The 19,665-nt window shown below is 45.9% G+C and overlaps 1 protein-coding gene across 3 annotated transcripts in view; it reads right to left on the bottom strand.

Moving 5' to 3' along the window:
* Positions 1–667: 667 nt before the first annotated feature.
* The window catches only part of LOC144770188 (monocarboxylate transporter 6-like), a 365,737-nt gene continuing 346,739 nt past the window's right edge, over positions 668–19,665 (bottom strand). For all 3 annotated transcript variants that reach the window (XM_078654495.1, XM_078654496.1, XM_078654498.1), the window contains one exon: positions 668–2,651. In XM_078654495.1, the coding sequence (XP_078510621.1) occupies positions 2,419–2,651 (233 nt within the window). In that variant the 3' untranslated portion in view covers positions 668–2,418. The remainder of the gene's footprint in view (positions 2,652–19,665) is intronic.

Raw genomic sequence — 19,665 nt, 5'->3', positions numbered from 1 at the left:
GCCTATTGTATAGCTATTTTTATAAATTGATGTCAAATTTCTTGAGTGGCGAGTTTCTTTCTTCTTCAATTGGTTTGGTTTAAATGCTTGTTTCTCTGTTGAGGCCTGACTACTGAAAGGCACAGCTACTCAGGGTTGAGTAAGGTTTGACAAACGAAACCTGACTGGGGTTGGTAGTGTATTAAACGGGGAGGTCTCACAACCACTCCATATAACACATCCCATTTCCCCACAGTGCTGCAGAATGGTCTTCTGTTTCGCAGGAGCTTTATTTGGCACTTCTGGATTTGTTGTTGATTTTGTATGAGATTCATTTTATACTCTAGGAGCATCCCTTGGTACTGAAGAATCTTTTTTGAAATGCTGCAGAAGCTTTTTTTGTGCTGCAGGAGCTTCATTTGGCGCTGCAGGAAATGTATTTGCTGCTTCAGGTGATTTAGACAATGCAGGAAATGATGTATGTGCAATAAAGGAGTCACGTGGTACTACACAAGCTTTTGTGATGTGAATGATCCCTAACGGAGTGTCGGTTTCACTGAGATATGAGAATTGGGACATGATGGTGAGACATGGCAAGAAGGCAATCATAATTTGAAACTCTTGCCTCATGATGCTACATCCCTATGTATAAATGAATATAATTAAAAAAGCAAGAAAATGCCAAAAATTAGGAATGGGTGCAAAGTGGGCCTGTAATAAATGCTAACATTACACCCCTTTTCATTTATTTGAAATCAGAAAAACGAACACACTTAAACTATAAACAATTCATATAAATGCATAAAATATGATACAAGATTAAAACGTTGCAAAATTTACATACATCAATATTATACAATAAATCCAAGTATTACAGTACAAGAAAGGATCTGAAAAAATGTCAAATGATAGCAGACCTTCACAGTAGACGGATTTAATAATAGATAAAGTGCTTCCTCGTGCGTTGATAATGAATATTTAAAAATTGCATAATGAATGATCATTATTTGGTAAATCAGGAGCTATATGTGGTGTCAGGATGGATTTCACGAAGTACTGAATGTGTGTCATGTGATAACTTAAAGCTTCCTATGGAACTACTGGCTTTGGAGACTATATACATTGTCTTTATTTTGTACATTAGGCATTTGATTTGGTAACACTGAAAATGCAGCCCTGGAGGCACTGCTGTTAGGTATAGCCCTGCCCTGTTCATGAAATGGTAGGGAGCTGATGCATTCTGGGATTTGAAATCACCTCTCAACTGCCATCCCATGCACATTCATGCAGTCTATGGGCTGTACGTACTCCAGTGAGATTTGTGTGGTGTTGGTGGGAACGTAGTTCTCTAAAGGTAAAACTGCCTTCAGTTCACTGACATCTGAAAAGGCTTGAGGGGAGATCTTCTGGATTGAGCCAATTTCAGAGACAGTGGCCTCATGAAATTTCTTTATGCAACTTGTCTCAATTGATCTGCTGGTGACATGGTGAAATATATATCTCAGGTGTCAGATGATGATCCTGGAGGTGGCTTTGTAGATGTATGCATTATGTCAGTTCCCATTATATACGCAAAATTACACCGGGGATGTCTAAAGTCAAATGACTTCTGTTGATACTGGTGTTTGCTTGACAAATATTTCACACTGGTTTAAGCCAATAATAGTAACGCTGCCTTTGGAGAAATGGTTTTATCCATATTTAATTACTGACATTGTAGGTGTTCTTGGGAAATGCCTTCCTTCCTTTTTTTTAAATGATGACCCTATTGGTAGCTTTGTATATTTATCTTCCTATTGGTTTGAAAACATTACACTGTTGGTGTTTTGTTCTACTGCCAGTTCGCAAGAATGCTACTGGGGTGGCTTCCTTCTGAGTGTAATGATTACTTTTGTGGTGATTTTATGTAATATCTTTCTTTAAGGCAATGAGACTAGTGGGTGAAGCACCTTAATTTGGTTTGAGAAAATAAAAGTGAAGGCAGATTTGGCAACAGATCTTCCTTCGGTTTCGGACAAAAACACTGATGCAGGTATGGGTGACTTGTTGTCCTCTATTGTGAGATGACTACTCAGGTGGTGACAGGGGGAAATGTCATTCTCCACTTTCAGGCAACAACACTGGAGGCGGTGGATCTTCTGGTTGGCAACATTGATACTGGTGGTGGCTTAGTGAGATATCTTCGTCTGGTGTGTAGTGATTACACTGGTAGTTCTATGAAATGTCTTCCTGAGAGGTTGAAGTCATAGTTGTGGAAGGAAGCATTTGGGGTCTACAATCCCAATGTCGTTGTGAATTCGGAACAGTCCCAAAGTGGAAATTGTCCCTGAAAGTGGGGATGTTGTATCTGCAGATAAGAAAATGCTGCTGTCATTCAGTAGATCCTGTCCCCGACATGTTTCTTTCGAACCTTACCCTGAACTTCCATATCATACCACCTCATATGCTTCTGATGAACTTCCCCTCAGGTGGAGTCTGAGGGTCCTGTTCTGGTTTGACGTGGTCACTCATGAGGGCCTCTCTCGGGGCCAGTTTGGCTGCTCCCAAGACTTTGGCTTCTTTTCTCTGGAGCAAATATCCTGAGATTCCCATGAAAAGAGCAGCTGAGCACACAATGACTGCAGTGACATAGAAGACATAGTGATAATGACCTGTGAAGTCCACTAGGAGTCCTGTGCAGAAATGGGAAAGGAAATCAAGGTCAATAACATTAAGAACTGTACCCATGACAAACGGAATCATCACAAAATATATGATAAAAACATCTCATATCTTACATATTTTTGTTCTGAAACACATTTTCCCTATACACGTTATACTTTTAAAACACGAGCCATGCCTTGACACTCCCCACCGCCATATTGTGTCTTCATGTAGCCAATAACGGGTCTGACATACTCCATCAAAGATGGCTCACACATGTTTCTCATTCATAAATCTCATAACGCTCATATAAAATGGAGAATGGCTTAAACAACCGCTGCAGCACTGATCGATGGACCTTCTTGGAACACCAATAGTGAAATTTTGAAGCCATGGAAGGAATTATTCATGTAAGCATTTGTGAAACTGACATTTTCTTTGAAATGACGCTAATGGAGTGTAGAAAATAAGAATACATAAAAATAGAGCACTTGCTTTCACTACACATTTTAAAAGGGGAGCTGTGTGGGTAGTATAGATCTGGGTGTTGGATTATATGGTAGTATATGTACATACTGTATGCAGCAGCAGCTCCTCCGCAATGGCGGAGGGGCGTTGCCCCACTGGCCCAGAGCCAGCGGTTTAAAAATAAAACAATATTTTACTATTGTTTTATTTTTCAGCTGCAGGTTCTAAGCCAGTGTGTGCAAGGAGGGGTAGGGCAGGATGATAGGAGGGGGAGGAGGAGTGGTAAATGTGCACTTTTAAATGAGCATGTCAGTTTGGCCGGCCAAACTGACATGCGCTCTTAGTCTTTCTCCAACCCGGATGTATTGCCCAGCCAGGTTGGAGAAACAGCAGAGACTCCCTGTGTCTAAGCAAGTGTTAGTCCAGCCCACTCAGGCCAATCTCCACACTGCTCTGCTCCGATGCTGTCCCAGTGACTGCTGGGACCAGGAACAGAAGAGCATGAGGCAGCCAGGAGCACCAGGTAAGTATTGTTTTTTTCTTTATTATTACTTCCCACCACAATGTCACCTCATGTGCTTTCCGACAGCCTCCCGTCGCCCCACACCTCCTCCAACCTTTTGGGTTCTACAAAATACATGCATTAGTAACATGGTGCAAGATTGGCAAAGCGTATCACTAATTACAGAAATTGATTGGATCACTGATCATAAATAAACTCTAGTATACTCATATAATTTATCAGACAATACGAGGACTCAACATTGCAAATATACCATTGCTGTCCAATGATTTTGCTAATAGCTGATCTAAGTTATATAGATGGTGTGGTAATTCGGGTGTGCAGATGTCAATGAGAGTCATATTGGGGCCCTTCTCCTCATTGTGAATCATAATTATAACGTGACATAATGCAGGCCCATGCAGTCTTTTCGGTGCCGAGAGGTGTGGGGGGTGTAGTCCTTCAGGGGGCCCTCAATTAGATCATGGACAATGAAAATCTATGACATATAGTACACTTGAGGGCTTCTCATCACATTTTGCATGGGGGTCCACCATTTTGTGATACACTACTGTTGGATGGTGGTCACGTTTGACCACATGCTGGTTGTCCAGTAATCCAATATTACTGTAGATGTATCATCCTCCTCAGGCTGGGTACCCGCCAATGACTACGCCTCACATAAAGCTTAATATAACACATCTTTATTCTTCTGCGTGTAACCAAAAACTCAACATTCTAAACCTGTATTCACTGAGATGTCCTCTAACACTGAAGTCACAGTACTACGGAGTCTATCAGGAGGCAAAATGTTCTGTCATTGCTAATTCAAACAAAACTACATCTCCCCCTCTGTTAAATACATTTTTTTGTTAAATCTATTTACAAATATAAACATAATCACAGTTCTTCGATGAGCCTTTATGGCACTCTGATTACTCGTCTCGCTCGAGTCTTCGGAAACTGGAAACAGGCATTAGAAGTGTCCATGATTTGCTCTGGAGATGCAAGAGTAACAGTAGTCAGTAAATCTTCAAATTTCCTTTCAGAACTAGTCTCTATGTTGACATCAATATATGACAAGTGTTGAGCTACATTTCGGGAATGTGAGGAGAACTGCATAATGAACTTCCAGGATGTTGGGCAGCAACAATGTGTCCTTTGATGGTCATGACGTAGAATGGCTCAGCATCGAATGGAGCATCAGAATTTCGTTTTCTCAACTGATGAACAAGCACTTGATTTCTTCTAGTGAAAACAATGTCTTGTGTGTTGTTGTTTGTCTGCATAAGCCTTCATTTTCCTTTTATGAACCAAGTCTTTGATAAGGGTCCCTTCCTCAGTATTTGATCTTCTGTTGGTCTATTGAGGTAACTTGGTTGTCATTGCTCTCCTGAACATCAAGGTTGAAGAACTTTCACCTGCGGTCGAGTGAGGTGTTGAACAGCAAGCTTGCAAGGTAGAATTCAAAACTGTTCTACGATCGGTATTTTTCTAATATAGCACGCTGAATAGTTTTCTTTAATGTATTCGAGAAACGTCCGACAAGGCCAGCTTTTCTGATGCTTAAGCTTTTCTGAGGATTAAGAGAGTTTCTGAACTTTTGACTGTTGAAAGGCGGCCCATTGTCAGACTTTAAAATTGCAGGAAAACCTCATGTCACAAATATGCTGTTGAGTCTCTCAATGTCTCTTTCATGCATGGAAAGTAGGTTGTGTGACGATGCCAGTTTCTGTACGTTGTTGTCTGCCATTGCTATCAGTTATAAGAACCAGGCTTGCCTTGCCCATTGGGGAGCGATGAGTATCAGCGTCATCTAGGATTGTCTGCACATGATGATCCCTAGTGGCATCAGTAGGGTGACGGGGGCGGGAACATGCAAATTTCCCTAACCAGTCTATCGACTATACATTCCCCATAGAGTGGTGGTGTGGGTGTCTGAGTATGAAGGACTGGCATTTTGCATTCTCTGGTATTGAGAACAGGTATATTTCTGATGTCCCCCACCTTTAGAACACTTGTTTGGTCCCTGCTCTTTTGAGATCGATATTTGTCTGCTCAGTTTGTCCGCTTCCACATTGTTTCCCCCTAGTAAGTATATTGTTATGGTTATCTCTCTCTCTCTGTATGGCCCACCTCCATATCTCTTGCACTAGTTTTCAGAGGACAAGGGATCTTGAACCCCCTTGCTTAAGGCAGAACAAGGTTGTTGTGTTGTCAGTCTAGATTTGCATTGAAGTTCCCCATAACTATTTCAGAAAGGCTTTTAGGGCTAGGATCATTGTCCTTAGTTTCCGAAAGATTATGTGTTACACCACTTTCCAGACTCCTCCAATGATGAGCTTCTCCATAAGAGCAGCATGAAGAGTCTTCCCACTTTTATTTTTTGCACACGAAGAGGGAGAAACACCCGTTCTACATCCAGGAGTTACCAAACCTGGGATCGCGGTACTGGGCCCCAGTGCAATACACAGGACTAAGTAAAATAGAAAAATAAGATTACTACCTAAGGAAATCAATGTGTTATCAGATTCTGTCTACTTATTTGCTCTTTGTCGTTGGATTACAACTTGCAATGCACTACGTCTACTAAGACTATCACTATCAAACAATGGCCAATTAGGCACATTTAAAGACGCACATTTACCTTGGGAGAGTCTACCCCACTTAAGATTACGAAACGCGAAAACTTGCCAGTGTGAGGCTGGGTCCAAACTGGCATGGCATGGTGAGCAAAAAAAACGATGGATTTAGGCCTAGATCTCTGTACTGGGGTGAATGTATGACATTGTTCTGCATTCTGTTCATCAATTGTTCTTTTTGCATTTGCCAGTGTGAGGCGGCAGATACAAGCCCTTTTTTACTTTTTTTATATGCCCTGATGAATTTCCCAGTATGGAAATGAAACACGTTGGCTAGAGTGTCTATGTTTGATGATTTTTTACACAATGTAAAATAAATAAACTATTTTTCATCAACATTTGACTACTAGACTTTGTGAGCTGCGCACCCCCTTGGACATAAAAATGATTCCTTGATCTGGAGCACAGTGACGTCATGCAACGGCTAGCGTTGGGGTTGTTTACGCGGCAAACTCACTAATTTGAACTGGTGTGAGGTGCAGAACGAGTGGTCCACCGTTGCTCCACTGGACATTTCTTCCCACTTTTATGTTCACTTTGTTCCATCATGTAATTCCTCCCGTACACTTTACATAACAACCATTAGATCTTCTGAACTCTGGTCACCTGTGACAACTGGCTCTGGATCCTTTGCTGAATAGGTCTCATGTGTAGCTATGCATCTGGTATTAGTGGTATGGAGGAAGCCATCATTCCCAGCAGTATTCCCACAGTCCTCACTATTGGACACTGACCCTTCTGGTAGCAGCAAGCTTCTTATGCGGTCACCAATATCATCTTCTCACAGGGAAGTGCTCTCGATTGTGCTGTACTGATTCTCGATCCTAAGATAACATTTTTTTCGTTCTGTATGGGTGATGATTTTCTGTGTATATGGAGAATCCCACCCTGTGGAGTGACATCACTCTTTTTATACTGTCTCTGCACTTGCAGAAAGTCGTCTAGGTAAGGGCATATGTGTATTCCCTTTCTTCTTAGATGTGCCACTAAGCACTTTGGGCCTCATTTATGAGGCCGTGCGTCACTTTTACGTCGCCTGTGCGTCACTTTTTGTGACGCATCGGCGGCGTAAATCATGCCTCCTGTTGCGCACTATTTACAAAGTGACGCATCTAAGCAGATGCGTCACTTTGTAAACCCCTGCGTCAGGTATAATGTATGCAGAGGGGGCGTTCCCCCGAAAAAAGCCTCGTAATAGTGACGCAGTGAAATCTATGAGATTTCACTGCGTCACTTTTAGGACGCTGTTGCGTCAAAATCTTATGCCTGCCTCACAGCAGGCGTAAGACTGACGCAAGCCCTTTCACATGGGGCTTTCCCCATGTGAAAGGACGCATTGCTGGAGTTGCGTCACTTTTGTGGCACACTCCAGCAATGCGTCACTTTTGCGCTTACAGATATGTCAGAAATACTGACGTATCTGTAAGTCCTTGCGCAATGATGCGTCATATTGTAAATATGACGTATCATTGGGGTCGCAAGGAGGGCGCAGTGAAAAGTGACGCATCGCTGTTTTCTCGCAGCGATGCGTCACTTTTTATAAATGAGGCCCTTTGTGAATACCCTGAGTGCTGATTTTATTCTGAATGGTAGAACCTGGAATTGGTAGTGTGCCTCGTCTATTATGAAGTGTAGAAATATCTTTTGTGTGTAGTTCATTGGGATGTGTAGAAAAGAGTTTTTAAGGTTTATGGTTGCTACATAATCCTCCTGCTGGAGTTTTGGGATAACCTCTTGTAGCGTTGTCATTTTGAACTTTTGTGTCTATCTGAACAAGTTTAGTTAGCAGAAGTCTAGTATGGGCCGTAATTACTTATCCAGTTTTAGTAACCAATAGTTTCCCTGGTTGATATCCTTCACGGGTACTTTCTCTATTGACTGTTTTCACACTTCCTTATGTAGAAATGTTTGTTCTTCTTTCACATTTGTCGTTTTCTTTGGGCCCTGCCTTGGTGAGTGTTTTACCAATTCTATGCAATAATGATTTTGAGTATCCACTAGTCTATTGCGACCTCTCCCCACTCCTGAAAGAAGGCTCCTAATTATCCCCCACAGATGTTGTGTGTGATTGGGGGTCCTGGCTTTGCAAGTCACTTGCTTGTTGTTGCCACACTTCTTGGCGGCTGTTCTCTGCCTCTCACTTGTCCAAAAATAGGCTGCCTCTGTGTGATGCTTGGTAGTGCCGTTATTGCATCTGTGTCTGTGTGTGACTTGTGTGCTGGAAGCTATTGTGTCTTGTGGTGGCTTAGAAGCCGGCCTTCCCATCGGTCTTCTTGTGAGGGTTAACCCCTTCTCTGTTGTCCTCTAAATGGTAGGGCTGCTGGGTCGTTATCCTTCTTTAATTGTTGCAGTATGTAATCCACTGCACTTCGAAACAGGTGTTCCCCGCTGAAAGGGGTGTTGCATGCCTTTTCAAGGTTGTCCCTGCTACCAATTGTCTGCTCGCTGTGTCAGCGGCGTCCTGTGCTGATTTTAAGCACGTATTTGCAATGTTCTTCTACAAGCGAGCTTCTTGTTTTGCTCTGCCAGATCTTTCATTAGTTCTGCCATCTCCTCCCAGTGTTGATGGGAATGTTTGTTAAGCAGAGCATTAGAATTTATGATGCAACATACTGGTCTGCTGCTCTTTTGACTATTTGGTTGTACACAGGAATGTCACCCATAGGCGAAGGCTTAGACTGATGTGTCTACTCCGTCCTTAGGGCAATGGGCCTCAAGATCCTGCCATTGTTCTTTGATGCTTTCTGAGCCTTTCACGTCCTAGAACAGACCCTGTGACTCTGGATCCTCTTCCTCGCAGAAAATCTCTTGCTCATCTTCCTCCTGTGGTGATGGAGTCACTGTGGGTTTTAACTTGCCCCTCTGCCTATCTTCTCCTGGATGTTCTCAGTTGAAGGTCTTGCTGGGATGCAGAATTCATAAGGAGGTGTTGAAATTCTTCTTCTTTTGAAAGATCACAGCCTTTTTGACCTCTAGCCGACTCTTCTTTCACTCAATTTCGAGCACGCATTCTTCTGCATCGAGTGTAGTCGCCAGTCTTTTCTTTGGTGTTGAGGTCTCAGCTGCTGCCTTCTTGGGTTTCTCTCAACTTCAAACCTAGGCTCGACAGCCTGCGGTGTCCTTGATGTGGGACCTGAGGGGCTCTTTCACCTCGACTTGACTTTAGTCAGCAAGATTTTCGGCACAGAGGCAGTCTTTTGGGCTCTTAGAATCTGATGTTCTCGGCTCGCTCACCTCTTGTTTCTTGAGCGTTATCTGGCTACGCTTTTCTTTGTGTTTTTTGTGTTCTAGCTCAACATTGATAATCTTTTCGGTGTCTGAGACCGGTTCCTCCGCTCCTTCGGAAATGTGGTCCTCCTCCTCGCTTAATAGTTTGAGGTCCCTCAGCGACGGAGTTTCCTTCAGTCCTTGCATGCCATATAGTGCCTGCCTTTGTTTCTTCCTTGCCCTTAACGTTTTGGGCTTGAACTCTGTACAAGCCTCACAGACCTCTGTGTTATGGTCTCTTGGTAGGCAGACATTACACACCTGGTGACTATCCCTCTGGGAAAACTTGTGGCAGCACTCCAGGCAGAAGAGAAAATGTGTATTCTCCATCTCACTTGGAGTAGGTGGCCCTCTCTGGGCTTCTCTTATGGGCTGCCCACGTGCTTTACTTACTTCGGTGTCTTTTGGTGGAAATCAGTGATTTCTTTCAACAAGACTCCCTTCTGTTGCATTGATGTTTCCCTCTGGACTTTAGATTTCTTCTCGACAATCCTTTGTTTTCTTTCTTTTGGCGTTTGGAGAGCTTTCAGTGATGCTTCCAGACCCAGCGGTGGAAAAAGGAATCTGAAGATGGTGACCAGGCATAGAGGCTTCTGGGGTAGGTGTCTGATGTTGGAGAAAGGCTGGACTAGGCATCAATTGGTCAAGACAGTTGACGCCCAACAACAACAGCAAAAAAAAAAAATAGAAACCAGACACTACTACAACAAGAGAGTTCTAGACCCAGCTACTAGATGGCAGAATAATGCACATGTGAATACAGAACAAATTCATGCTCCAAAACTAACCTATACCCTGGAAGTTATCATCTAAGTGGAAGAACCAGGAAAGACCATCTGCACTGGCATGGTCAGTCTCAGGTCACACTGCAAAACTAACCTATACCCTGGTAGTTATCATCTAAGTGGAAGAACTTGGAAAGGCCAGCTGCATTGTCATGGTCTGTCCCAGGTCTGTGTCCCACTGTAAACGCCTTACCCTGGATGGAAATTAACAGCCTCAACCGTTTGGGATTCTCTTCTTATTCACATCAGACACTTGCGAGACCTGTTGTCAGTTTGATCTCTATATTAAGACTCAAAGGTTAAGGTGTTGAAGACACCTACTGATAAAGGTAGCTGGTTGATCATGGCCCATATCGTTCACTTGTGACAACACTGCCCTGCCCCAATCCCATGTTAACAAGCATTGGTTTGGACAGTAAACTCCTTACTCAAATCAGCTGCGTTTAGGACAGGTGCTGAGCACAATGTTTCCTTGATGCTATCAAAGGTCTTTTGAAACTGCTTAGTCCAGATAACATTTTTGGGTTGCTTCTTAAATGTGAGTTCTGTTAGTAGAGCCACTGTGGTATCATAACCTTTATTAAAACGTTTATAATGTCCAGTCAAGCAAATAAAGGCTCTGACTGGGATCTGGGTCTTGGAAGCCTCCCAGAACAGAATGGTCTGGATTTTGAGTAGGTGAGGTTGTACATGGCCTCCACCTACTTGGTGGCCCACAACTGGCTCTTGCCCTATCTGGCACTTACTTGCCTTGATAGTCAGGCTTGCCTGCTCCAGGGCTTGAAGCAATTCTTTTGGGTGGACCAGGCGATCCTCCCAAGTGAACCTGAATACATCAATATAATCGAGACACGCTGCACTGAAACGTTTCATGCCTAAAAGTACTCCGTTCACCAACCTCTGGAAGGGGATAACTTCTTTTTTCAACCCAAAGGGTATCACTTTGGAATGAAAGGGTCATTCAGGTGTAGAAAAAGCAGACCTCTTCTTGGCTCCTGGTGTGAGGGCTATCTGAGTACCTTTGACCTGACTTCAGGTTATTTGCAGATATTTTGCAGCTCCCAACTGATCAGTAAGCTCACCAGCTCTTGGTATGAGGTGGGAATCAGTCTCGATGACTGCATTTAGACCTCTGACGTCCACTCAGAACCTCATCTCAGGTTTCCCGCCTTCTGAGTTTGGTTTTGGCACCAGTACTTACGGGTCGGCCTCAGGACTATTAGAGGGGTTCATCACCCCTAACTCTAGCATCTTGGCAACCTCAGCCGTGTTACTACCTATAAAAGTCTCTAATTGTACTCTTCACAAGCAAGCTGGGACCTGTGTCCACATCATGTGTATACCAAGTTGTCAGACCAGGGGCAATGAGAACAGCCCAGCAAACTGCTCCATTAACTGATGGCTGATGTCACTTTGTTGCCTTTCTGTGAGGGTGGAGGAGAGAACTACCCCTTCCACTGGACCATCCTTGGCAGTTGATGTAAGTAGGTCAGGGAGAAGCTTACTCTCATTTTCCTCCCCTCCATCTGACATCATGAGCATTGTGATGTCTGCCCTGTCATGATGCAGTTTGAGCCTGTTGACATGGATGACCCCTGATGGGCATCATTAAGGCTTATGACATCAGCATAATCAACTACGCTGATGATACACAGCTTATGATCTCCCTCAATGGTGCTCAGGCGGATTCACTAGAGAGTTTCCACGCCTGCATGCATGAAATGGCGGCATGGCTGAAGGGAAACTCACTCCAGTTCAACAGCGGAAAAACAGAGATCATGCATTGCAAGGTGGGAAGAATTGCCAGAAGCCTGCCTGCAGACTTCTGGCCTTTAGCCTCGGATGGACCACTGACACCAGTGAAGACGGTGCGGAATCTGGGGGTCAGCTTTAATGAAAATTTAAATCTGGAGACCAACATCAATAAACTGGTGGGCAGTTGCTTCACTTTAATGCGAGGTCTCCGTAAGCTGCTTCCTTTTCTACCGGTACAGGCAAGAACAACTGTAGTCAGGAGTACCATCCTCAGCCGCCTGGACTACTGCAATGCCTTGTTACTGGAATCACCTGGATATCTGATTTCCAGACTGCAGAGTATCCAGGCGGCAGCAGCTAAGTTGGTACTCTCACGAGCCCGCCGATCTTCTACAACTCAAGCATTGGCTGACCTCACCTGGCTCCCAGTGCCTCAGAGGATCCTCTTCAAGTCCCTATGCACCGTCTTCAAAGCAGTACATGGTCAGGGCCCTAAACCATTCCAAGACAAGTTCCAGTGGTACGAGCCCACATGGGCCCTCCGCTCCTCCTCCACTAACCTTGTCAGAGTACCTAGGATTGGAAAAGCGACCCAGGGTGGCAGAGCTTTTAGCGTAGCAGCGGCCCGCCTTTGGAATAGCCTTCCAAATGAAATCAGGAAAATCAGCAAATTACTGCTGTTCCATAAAAAAATCAAGACCTGGCTCTTTCCAAGGGTACCCCCCCTCCCCAGGGGTAGTAGTAATAGACCCTCATTGAGACACCCTCCTCTTGCTTTCAAGACCTTTCTTCAGCGCCAGGATGCCCGCAGGCTTACAGCGCGCTCTACAAATGATATAAATAAATAAATAAATAAATGACCCTGTGTGGGTTCCTTAAGTTTTCTAAGTCTACCAGATAGAGGACTTCCCTTTTCTTTTCCAAGCTAGAATAAGGCCTATTCCACTTATTCTGAAGTGGTCTGGGGGCCACAGGCTCTAAAACCCACACCAACTGTCCTGAGTAGTATTCCGCCATTACAGACTTCCGGTCGTAGCTGTGCTTGACAAGCTCCTGGCTAGTCTCGAAATCTATATCTGCCTTCTTCATGTATTCAGCCATTCTAGAGTGAAGGTCTGATACACAATCCACAATATCTTGCTTGGGCTCTCTGAGGGTTCTTTCCCAACCCTCTCTTACCAAACCTAAGGGACTCTTCACAGAGTTTCCAAAGAGTAGCTCATAGGGGCTGAAACTTACTCCTTCTAGTGGGAACTCCCTGTAGGCAAACGGGCACGGTAGGAGATAATCTCTTCTCCTTCTGAGTTTTTTAGGCAACAAGATAAACCTGTTCCCAAAGGCTGTCTGTGGGTCTAGGTGACCAACAATGTCAATCCTCATCCTCACAAGTTGAGTCCCCAAAGTGGTATCAGTGGAGCTTTTGCTTGCCTCCTGTCTTGCCACTGGCTTGGCAGATGACACCTAAGCAACAAAACTCCCTCACCTTTTCAGCCATCTGAGGCCAGTAGAAATGATTGACCAAACTTTCCCAGGTCTTAGTCTTCCCCAGGTGTCCAGATGTTGTGTGTCAGGTTATGGATGAACTCTGAATTGTCGGGCCACCAGTCTCCTGGTATCCCCTGTTTTGGGTCCCTTGCATCACAATACTGGAGCCCCTCCTCCCAGTATCCCCTGTAGGTACCACTGGCATCACCTTGTTCATGTTTGAAAGCTAACTGTTGCAGGTCCTGAAGAGTGGGATAAGTCCTTTGTCCCTGGCTCAAGTCCTCTCTTGAGGGACCTCCTACTCTCGGTCAAGCAGCCTTCAATTCTGGCACCAGGCCTTCTTCATTAGGGCTGGAATACTTCTGGGTCTGTGGACATTTGGAAGGGGGCTTACCACCCTTCCTGACCCTTCTCTTGGTGCTAAGGACTTAGTCCATTATTACTTATGTTCTCTTGTGGGGATACACTGCCATTCAGAAAGACCCAGCATTGCTGCATGGGTCCTCCTCTCCATCTCTACTCCGGCAGAAGTTTCAAGGTCATTGTCCAACAGACATTCCACTGGGATGGTAGGGGACACAGCTACCTTCTTTCGGCCAAGAACCCCCTCACCACTCAAAGTCCACCACAGCCATGGGATGAAACTTTGTAATATTGTCAGCTTTGACAGTTCCATGCACTTCCTGCACCTCCTCTGGAAGGATCTGGTCTCGGTAAACCAGCTTAGCCATGGCCATGGTTACACTGGCACCTGTAGCCCTCTGAGCCTTCTCCTCCACCCAATTGATTTTTGGCCACTTTCTGCACTTTTCTATCCATACTGGGAGGCCAGTGAGCCAACAGTTCAATGTTCTCTGCACCTAGGGAAATTAAGGTGGCCTCTGTGTACCCCTCACAATCTCCAGGAACAACACCTGCCCCCATTCCTACACTAGGCATGCCTTTGGGTTGGTAACCATTGGGTGGCTTTTTGGCACCCACTGTAGTCATCCAGGGCACAAGAGAGGAGATTTAGTCAAAGCACACCCCAGCCTTGAGAGTGTCAACATTCAGAAACATCTTTATCCTGGTACCCTTTCCCCTTGGAAAGGGATGTGGCTATGGGTTCCCCTTGCCCCCTTTGGCATCTTTTGGGGAGTGTCTTACTTTTTACCCTTACCCTCCTCTTTCTGGTCACCACCCTGGGATTTTTTAGGGTCCAGTGTGCAAACTCACTCATCAGCCATCTTGCTTAACACCCATTAGACAGCTCGGAATCCACCAGGTGCTGGTGCCACTTCTTTGAGTAACAGTCAGTAAGTATGTGTTCCTTGACTATCAAACTGTAGAGCCCTTCATTACGTGCCCACTCTGTTGCCCTTTACCCAGTCATCCAACGCCTTTACTGAGGTGCCAATGTATGTGTTGCCCCCCATGTGTATGTGCGTTCCTTAGCTTCTGTCTATACTCCTAAGGATTGAAGCCAAACATATCTATAAGTGCTGTTTTCATGTATGTGTAGGATTCTGCTACCTCATCTTCAAATATCAGCAACCTAACTCTCCCAGAGTAGTGCCCCCTAGTGTTGTGTACCCACCTTTCTCATCCTAAGAGCTAGGAACAACCTGACCTCTTGGGCACTCTGGCTAGATACCTCAGTTACTTTGTTGTTGCTCCATTCTCTCTGGGCCTCATGCCCAACTTGGCCCTTCTTTCTTCAAGGGCCAGCTTCTTTTCTTTCAGGGCCAGGGCTCTTTCTTACAGCTCCAGAGCTGCCACCTCCTCTAGCAGTGATCACCTGCTGCTAAAAGAGCTTCTCATACTGCTAGCTCTGGAGGCCTTTCTTGACCTGGTGTTTGCAGAGAGGACATAATCCCCCCTTCTACTTCAATGGCAGTCCTTTCATCCTCCTACTCTTCTTCCCCACTGCTTTGGGGTCTTAACTTCTCCAACACTGGTGAAGCTCTATACGCTTCTCCCAAACATTGAGGGTCCTTATCAAAATCTTCCTTGCTCAAGCACTCAAGCTGATTATTCTGTCCCTGCATAGTGCCCTCAGCTCATCTTGAGGGTGGACAGCTTGGCGAGGTAAACCTTCATGTTTTCCCTGCCTAAATTACGTTATCTGCTAGAGGCAATTTGCGCACTTCGCGCATTTTAATGAAATTTTACTGTTTATGCTGCTAATATTACTTTTTGTTGTGCAGGTTCCTCTGGGGTTGCGTGCTGGGCGTTTTCTGCGCTGCACTTACTGCCCTTCTTCACCACTCGGCCCTGCAGGAGATTAAAGTCCTGCCGGGGCTCACAGTTGGCCGCCATCTTGGGTGAGGAGGCTCACTAGGCGAGCGGTGTAGCGCTCGGAGCCTCACACCACCTGCCCTATAAAAGCCATAATATCTCGGTCCTCCAACTGTTAGGACGCTCGAAATTGACCAGAGCGTGTCTATGGGAATTACGTTATCTGCTAGAGGCAATTCGCGCACTTCGCGCATTTTAATGAAATTTTACTGTTTATGCTGCTAATATTACTTTTTGTTGTGCAGGTACCTCTGGGGTTGCGCGCTGGGCATTTTCTGCGCTGCACTTACTCCCCTTCTTCACCACTCGGCCCTGCAGGAGATTAAAGTCCTGCCGGGGCTCACAGTTGGCCGCCATCTTGGGTGAGGAGGCTCACTAGGCGAACGGTGTAGCGCTCGGAGCCTCACACCACCTGCCCTATAAAATGGCGCCCCCTTACAGGGAGCGCAGCGGGCACGCCGTCAGCGCGCTGAAGTCGCGCCAAAGTCCAGCCCGTCTGCGCCCGTCTGCGCCCGTCCGCGGCCAGACGGGCCCAGGGCCCCGGGGCGCTGCTCTTCCTATTACTTACTCTTCCATCACACTTCGGGGCCTGCAGCACCCCCCTTGCGCCCTCCAGTCTACAATCTGGGACTGCCTTGTTACTCTGGGTATCTCGGCGGATATACCTTCTCCCAGACTTATCTACAAACCCTTGGTGGCCTCTACTCCGCCTGAAACCTCTATTCGTATACTTTATCTTAATACACGCTCACTTCCCCAACACCACGCCGATATTTTTCTCCTGTTGACAGCTGAAAATCCTGATGTTTTACTGCTCACGGAGACTTGGCTTTCAGATTTCTCCCTTCCTGATATCTTGGCCGCTCTGCCCCCTAACTACTATATGCTGAATGCCAACCGGCCTGCAGCCCGCCGTGGCGGGGGGGTAGCGGCAATTATACGGAAGGATTTGACATTCATCGCGTCTTCTTCCCTATGTCTTTCTGAGGCTGACAATTTAGTCATCAGCTTGGCTACGGAAGCAGGCGCTCTGACTCTTATTGTCCTATATCGTCCTCCTTTCTCCATGCCCCTGTTCCCTGCTGCCCTCAGTGAACAGCTCGCCGCCCTGATGACCTCCTCTGCTCATCTTGCCATGTTTGGCGATTTTAATTATTGGTTTAACCATGTTGACGCAGGTCCCAACGCTACTGATTTGTTCGAGGCACTTTCTAGTCTAAACTTGATCCAGCATGTCGACACTCCCACCCACACTGGTGGCCACATCCTTGACCACATCTGGACGCAGGGGGTATCGCTCAATGGGCTGAATATCTACCCTTGCGTCTGGTCCGACCACTTCTTGATCGACTCGTCCATCTCTGTAGAGGGTCTGGTCAAGCCACCAGTGCGGGAGGGTGGGATGGCTCGGAAGTGGAACGTACTTGATTCCTCTGCTTTTCTCTCCTTTCTTGCAGAGACTCAGCCCCCTCCTAGCAATAATTCAGGCGTTAATGCCCTGGACGCCAATATTGCCTATTGGCTTACCACCGCTAGTGACAAGTTTGCTCCCCTATCTTGCTTCCCCCGCTCACGCCACAGTAGATCTCATAAATGGTTCAACCCAACGCTAAAGTCACAACACCTTGAGCTGCGCCAATTGGAGCGTAGATGGAGGCGTAATTATCTCAGCTCTGACAGGGAAGTGTATGTGCTCGCACGGAGGGCATACAAAAAAGCCATTATTACAACCAAGGCTGCCTATTTTTCAGACAGAATATCTACAGCTTCCAACCAATCCAAAGAGATATTCAAGGTCCTTAGTGAACTAACATCAGACACCAGGACACTTTCGACCCTGCCCCCCTCTGCTGAGTCTTGTAGCGCCTTAAACACCTTCTTCATTGATAAGATCCTGGCAATTAAAAACTCCATTCCTCACTCCTTTCCTTCAGTAGTAGCTGTAGCCCCGTCCATCCACACCTCTACTTTGGCCTGTTTTCCTATTCTTGACCCTGCTTCCTTAGCTAAGCTAGCCATTCAGGTGAAATCGGGTTCCCCCAAGGACTGCTGCCCCCCCTCTGTGTTTCGCGACATCTGTCACACTCTCCCGCATTGCATTTTACCTTTACTTAACACTTCCCTCATCTCCGGCACAGTTCCTAAATCCTTTAAGGAGGCTGTACTGGTGCCTCTGCTAAAAAAAACTGGCGCAGACCCAGCTGTCCTCGCTAACTATCGGCCCATCTCTCTCCTGCCTTACCTGTCTAAAATCTTGGAGGCACACGTGACCACCTGCCTCTCGCAATTCATCGAGGAGTCTAACTTCTTAGAACCGAACCAAGCCGGCTTTAGACCAGCCCATTCCACCGAGGCTGTGCTTCTTGCCGTGCTGGACAACCTGAGATGTAATGCTGACAGTGGCCACCCCCAGGCACTGGTCCTACTGGATTTGTCGGCGGCATTCGACACGGTGGACCATAACATCTTACTCCACAGTGTCGAGTCTGCCGGAGTCCGTGGGCCTGCTTTGTCCTGGGTTAAATCTTTCCTGGAGGGCAGATCTCAAGCAGTCAGCCTGGGCCCCTTTAGCGCCACCAGTGCACCCTCTCCTTGCGGGGTTCCTCAGGGTTCTTCCCTCTCCCCTCTCCTTTTTAATTTATACCTTCAGCCTCTTATCCACTCCCTTGGTAGTTGGGATGTCACCGTATATAATTATGCGGATGATTTACAAATTATTTTTCCCCTTTCTTCTCCTGACGCCATCACCAATTTTAAGGCGGTCATGTTACACATCCAGCAGTGGATGAACCAAAATCAGCTAAAGCTCAACCCTGGGAAAACTGAGCTCCTCCTTCCTGGGAGAAGCGCTTCCCATTGGGGCCCGCAATTTTGGCCATCTGAGCTTGGTTCATCCCCTTCCCCTGCCAGCTGTGTAAAGAGTCTCGGTGTCATAATTGACTCTGAGCCCACTCTCAAGGCTCAGGTGAGCGCCGTAACATCTTCCTGTATGTTCCAACTGCACAGGATTCGGAAAGCCGCTCACCTACTGACCCCTGCAGCCCTATTACAAGTTTTAATAGCATTGGTGCTGTCCCGTCTGGATTTTTCTAATTCTTTGTACCTCGGTCTTTCTAAATCCCTGCTGTCGAGGCTACAGATTATTCAAAACCAGGCTGCCAGACTGGCGTTTAAAATCCCCAGATGGCAGTCGGCCAAACCTTTACTATATCAATTACACTGGCTTCCAGTCAATGAACGAATTGCCTTTAAGGTTGGCTGTCTGGTTTTCAAAGCTCTGACTGGTCCCTCTCCCGCTTTCTTGAAGTCTCTGGTTACTCCCTACTGCCCTTCCCGAACTCTGAGGTCTACTCATCTCCAGCTCTTAGTCACTCCCCGGTTCAAACTCACTAAATTGGGTGGCCGCAGTTTTTCCCATCTGGCCCCCAAATTATGGAATTCCCTCCCGCTCTCACTTAAATCCTCACATTCTCTTATATCATTTAGGAAGCCCCTAAAAACTCTGTTGTTTTCACACCCCCATTAAATTCCCTCTGCTCAGTTTCAGTGTTCCTACCAGCGCCAGGAAACTCATGGTGACAGTGCGCTTTTACAAATATTCATTAACATAACATAACATAAAGTGAGTTTCCAAACTTTTTGAACTAGTTGAAAACTTTGTCACAACTTTTAAAACGTTTTTTTAAAGGTCAGCTACTATTGAAATCAGTGAACAGTTAAGTCTGCAGAACTTGTACGTCATTTGAAAAACACGAGAACTCCATTTAAGATGTCACCTCGGGTGGATTCAAACTTTATCAACTGTATGGAATCGTCAGACAAGTTCAGGATACCACCACAAGGCTCAAATGGGAGGAAATGG

This window comes from Lissotriton helveticus, chromosome 7, assembly GCF_964261635.1.
Source record: "Lissotriton helveticus chromosome 7, aLisHel1.1, whole genome shotgun sequence".
NCBI lineage: Eukaryota > Metazoa > Chordata > Amphibia > Caudata > Salamandridae > Lissotriton > Lissotriton helveticus.
Note: the sequence above shows the minus strand (reverse complement) of the source record. Positions and strands in the feature narration are given on the sequence as shown.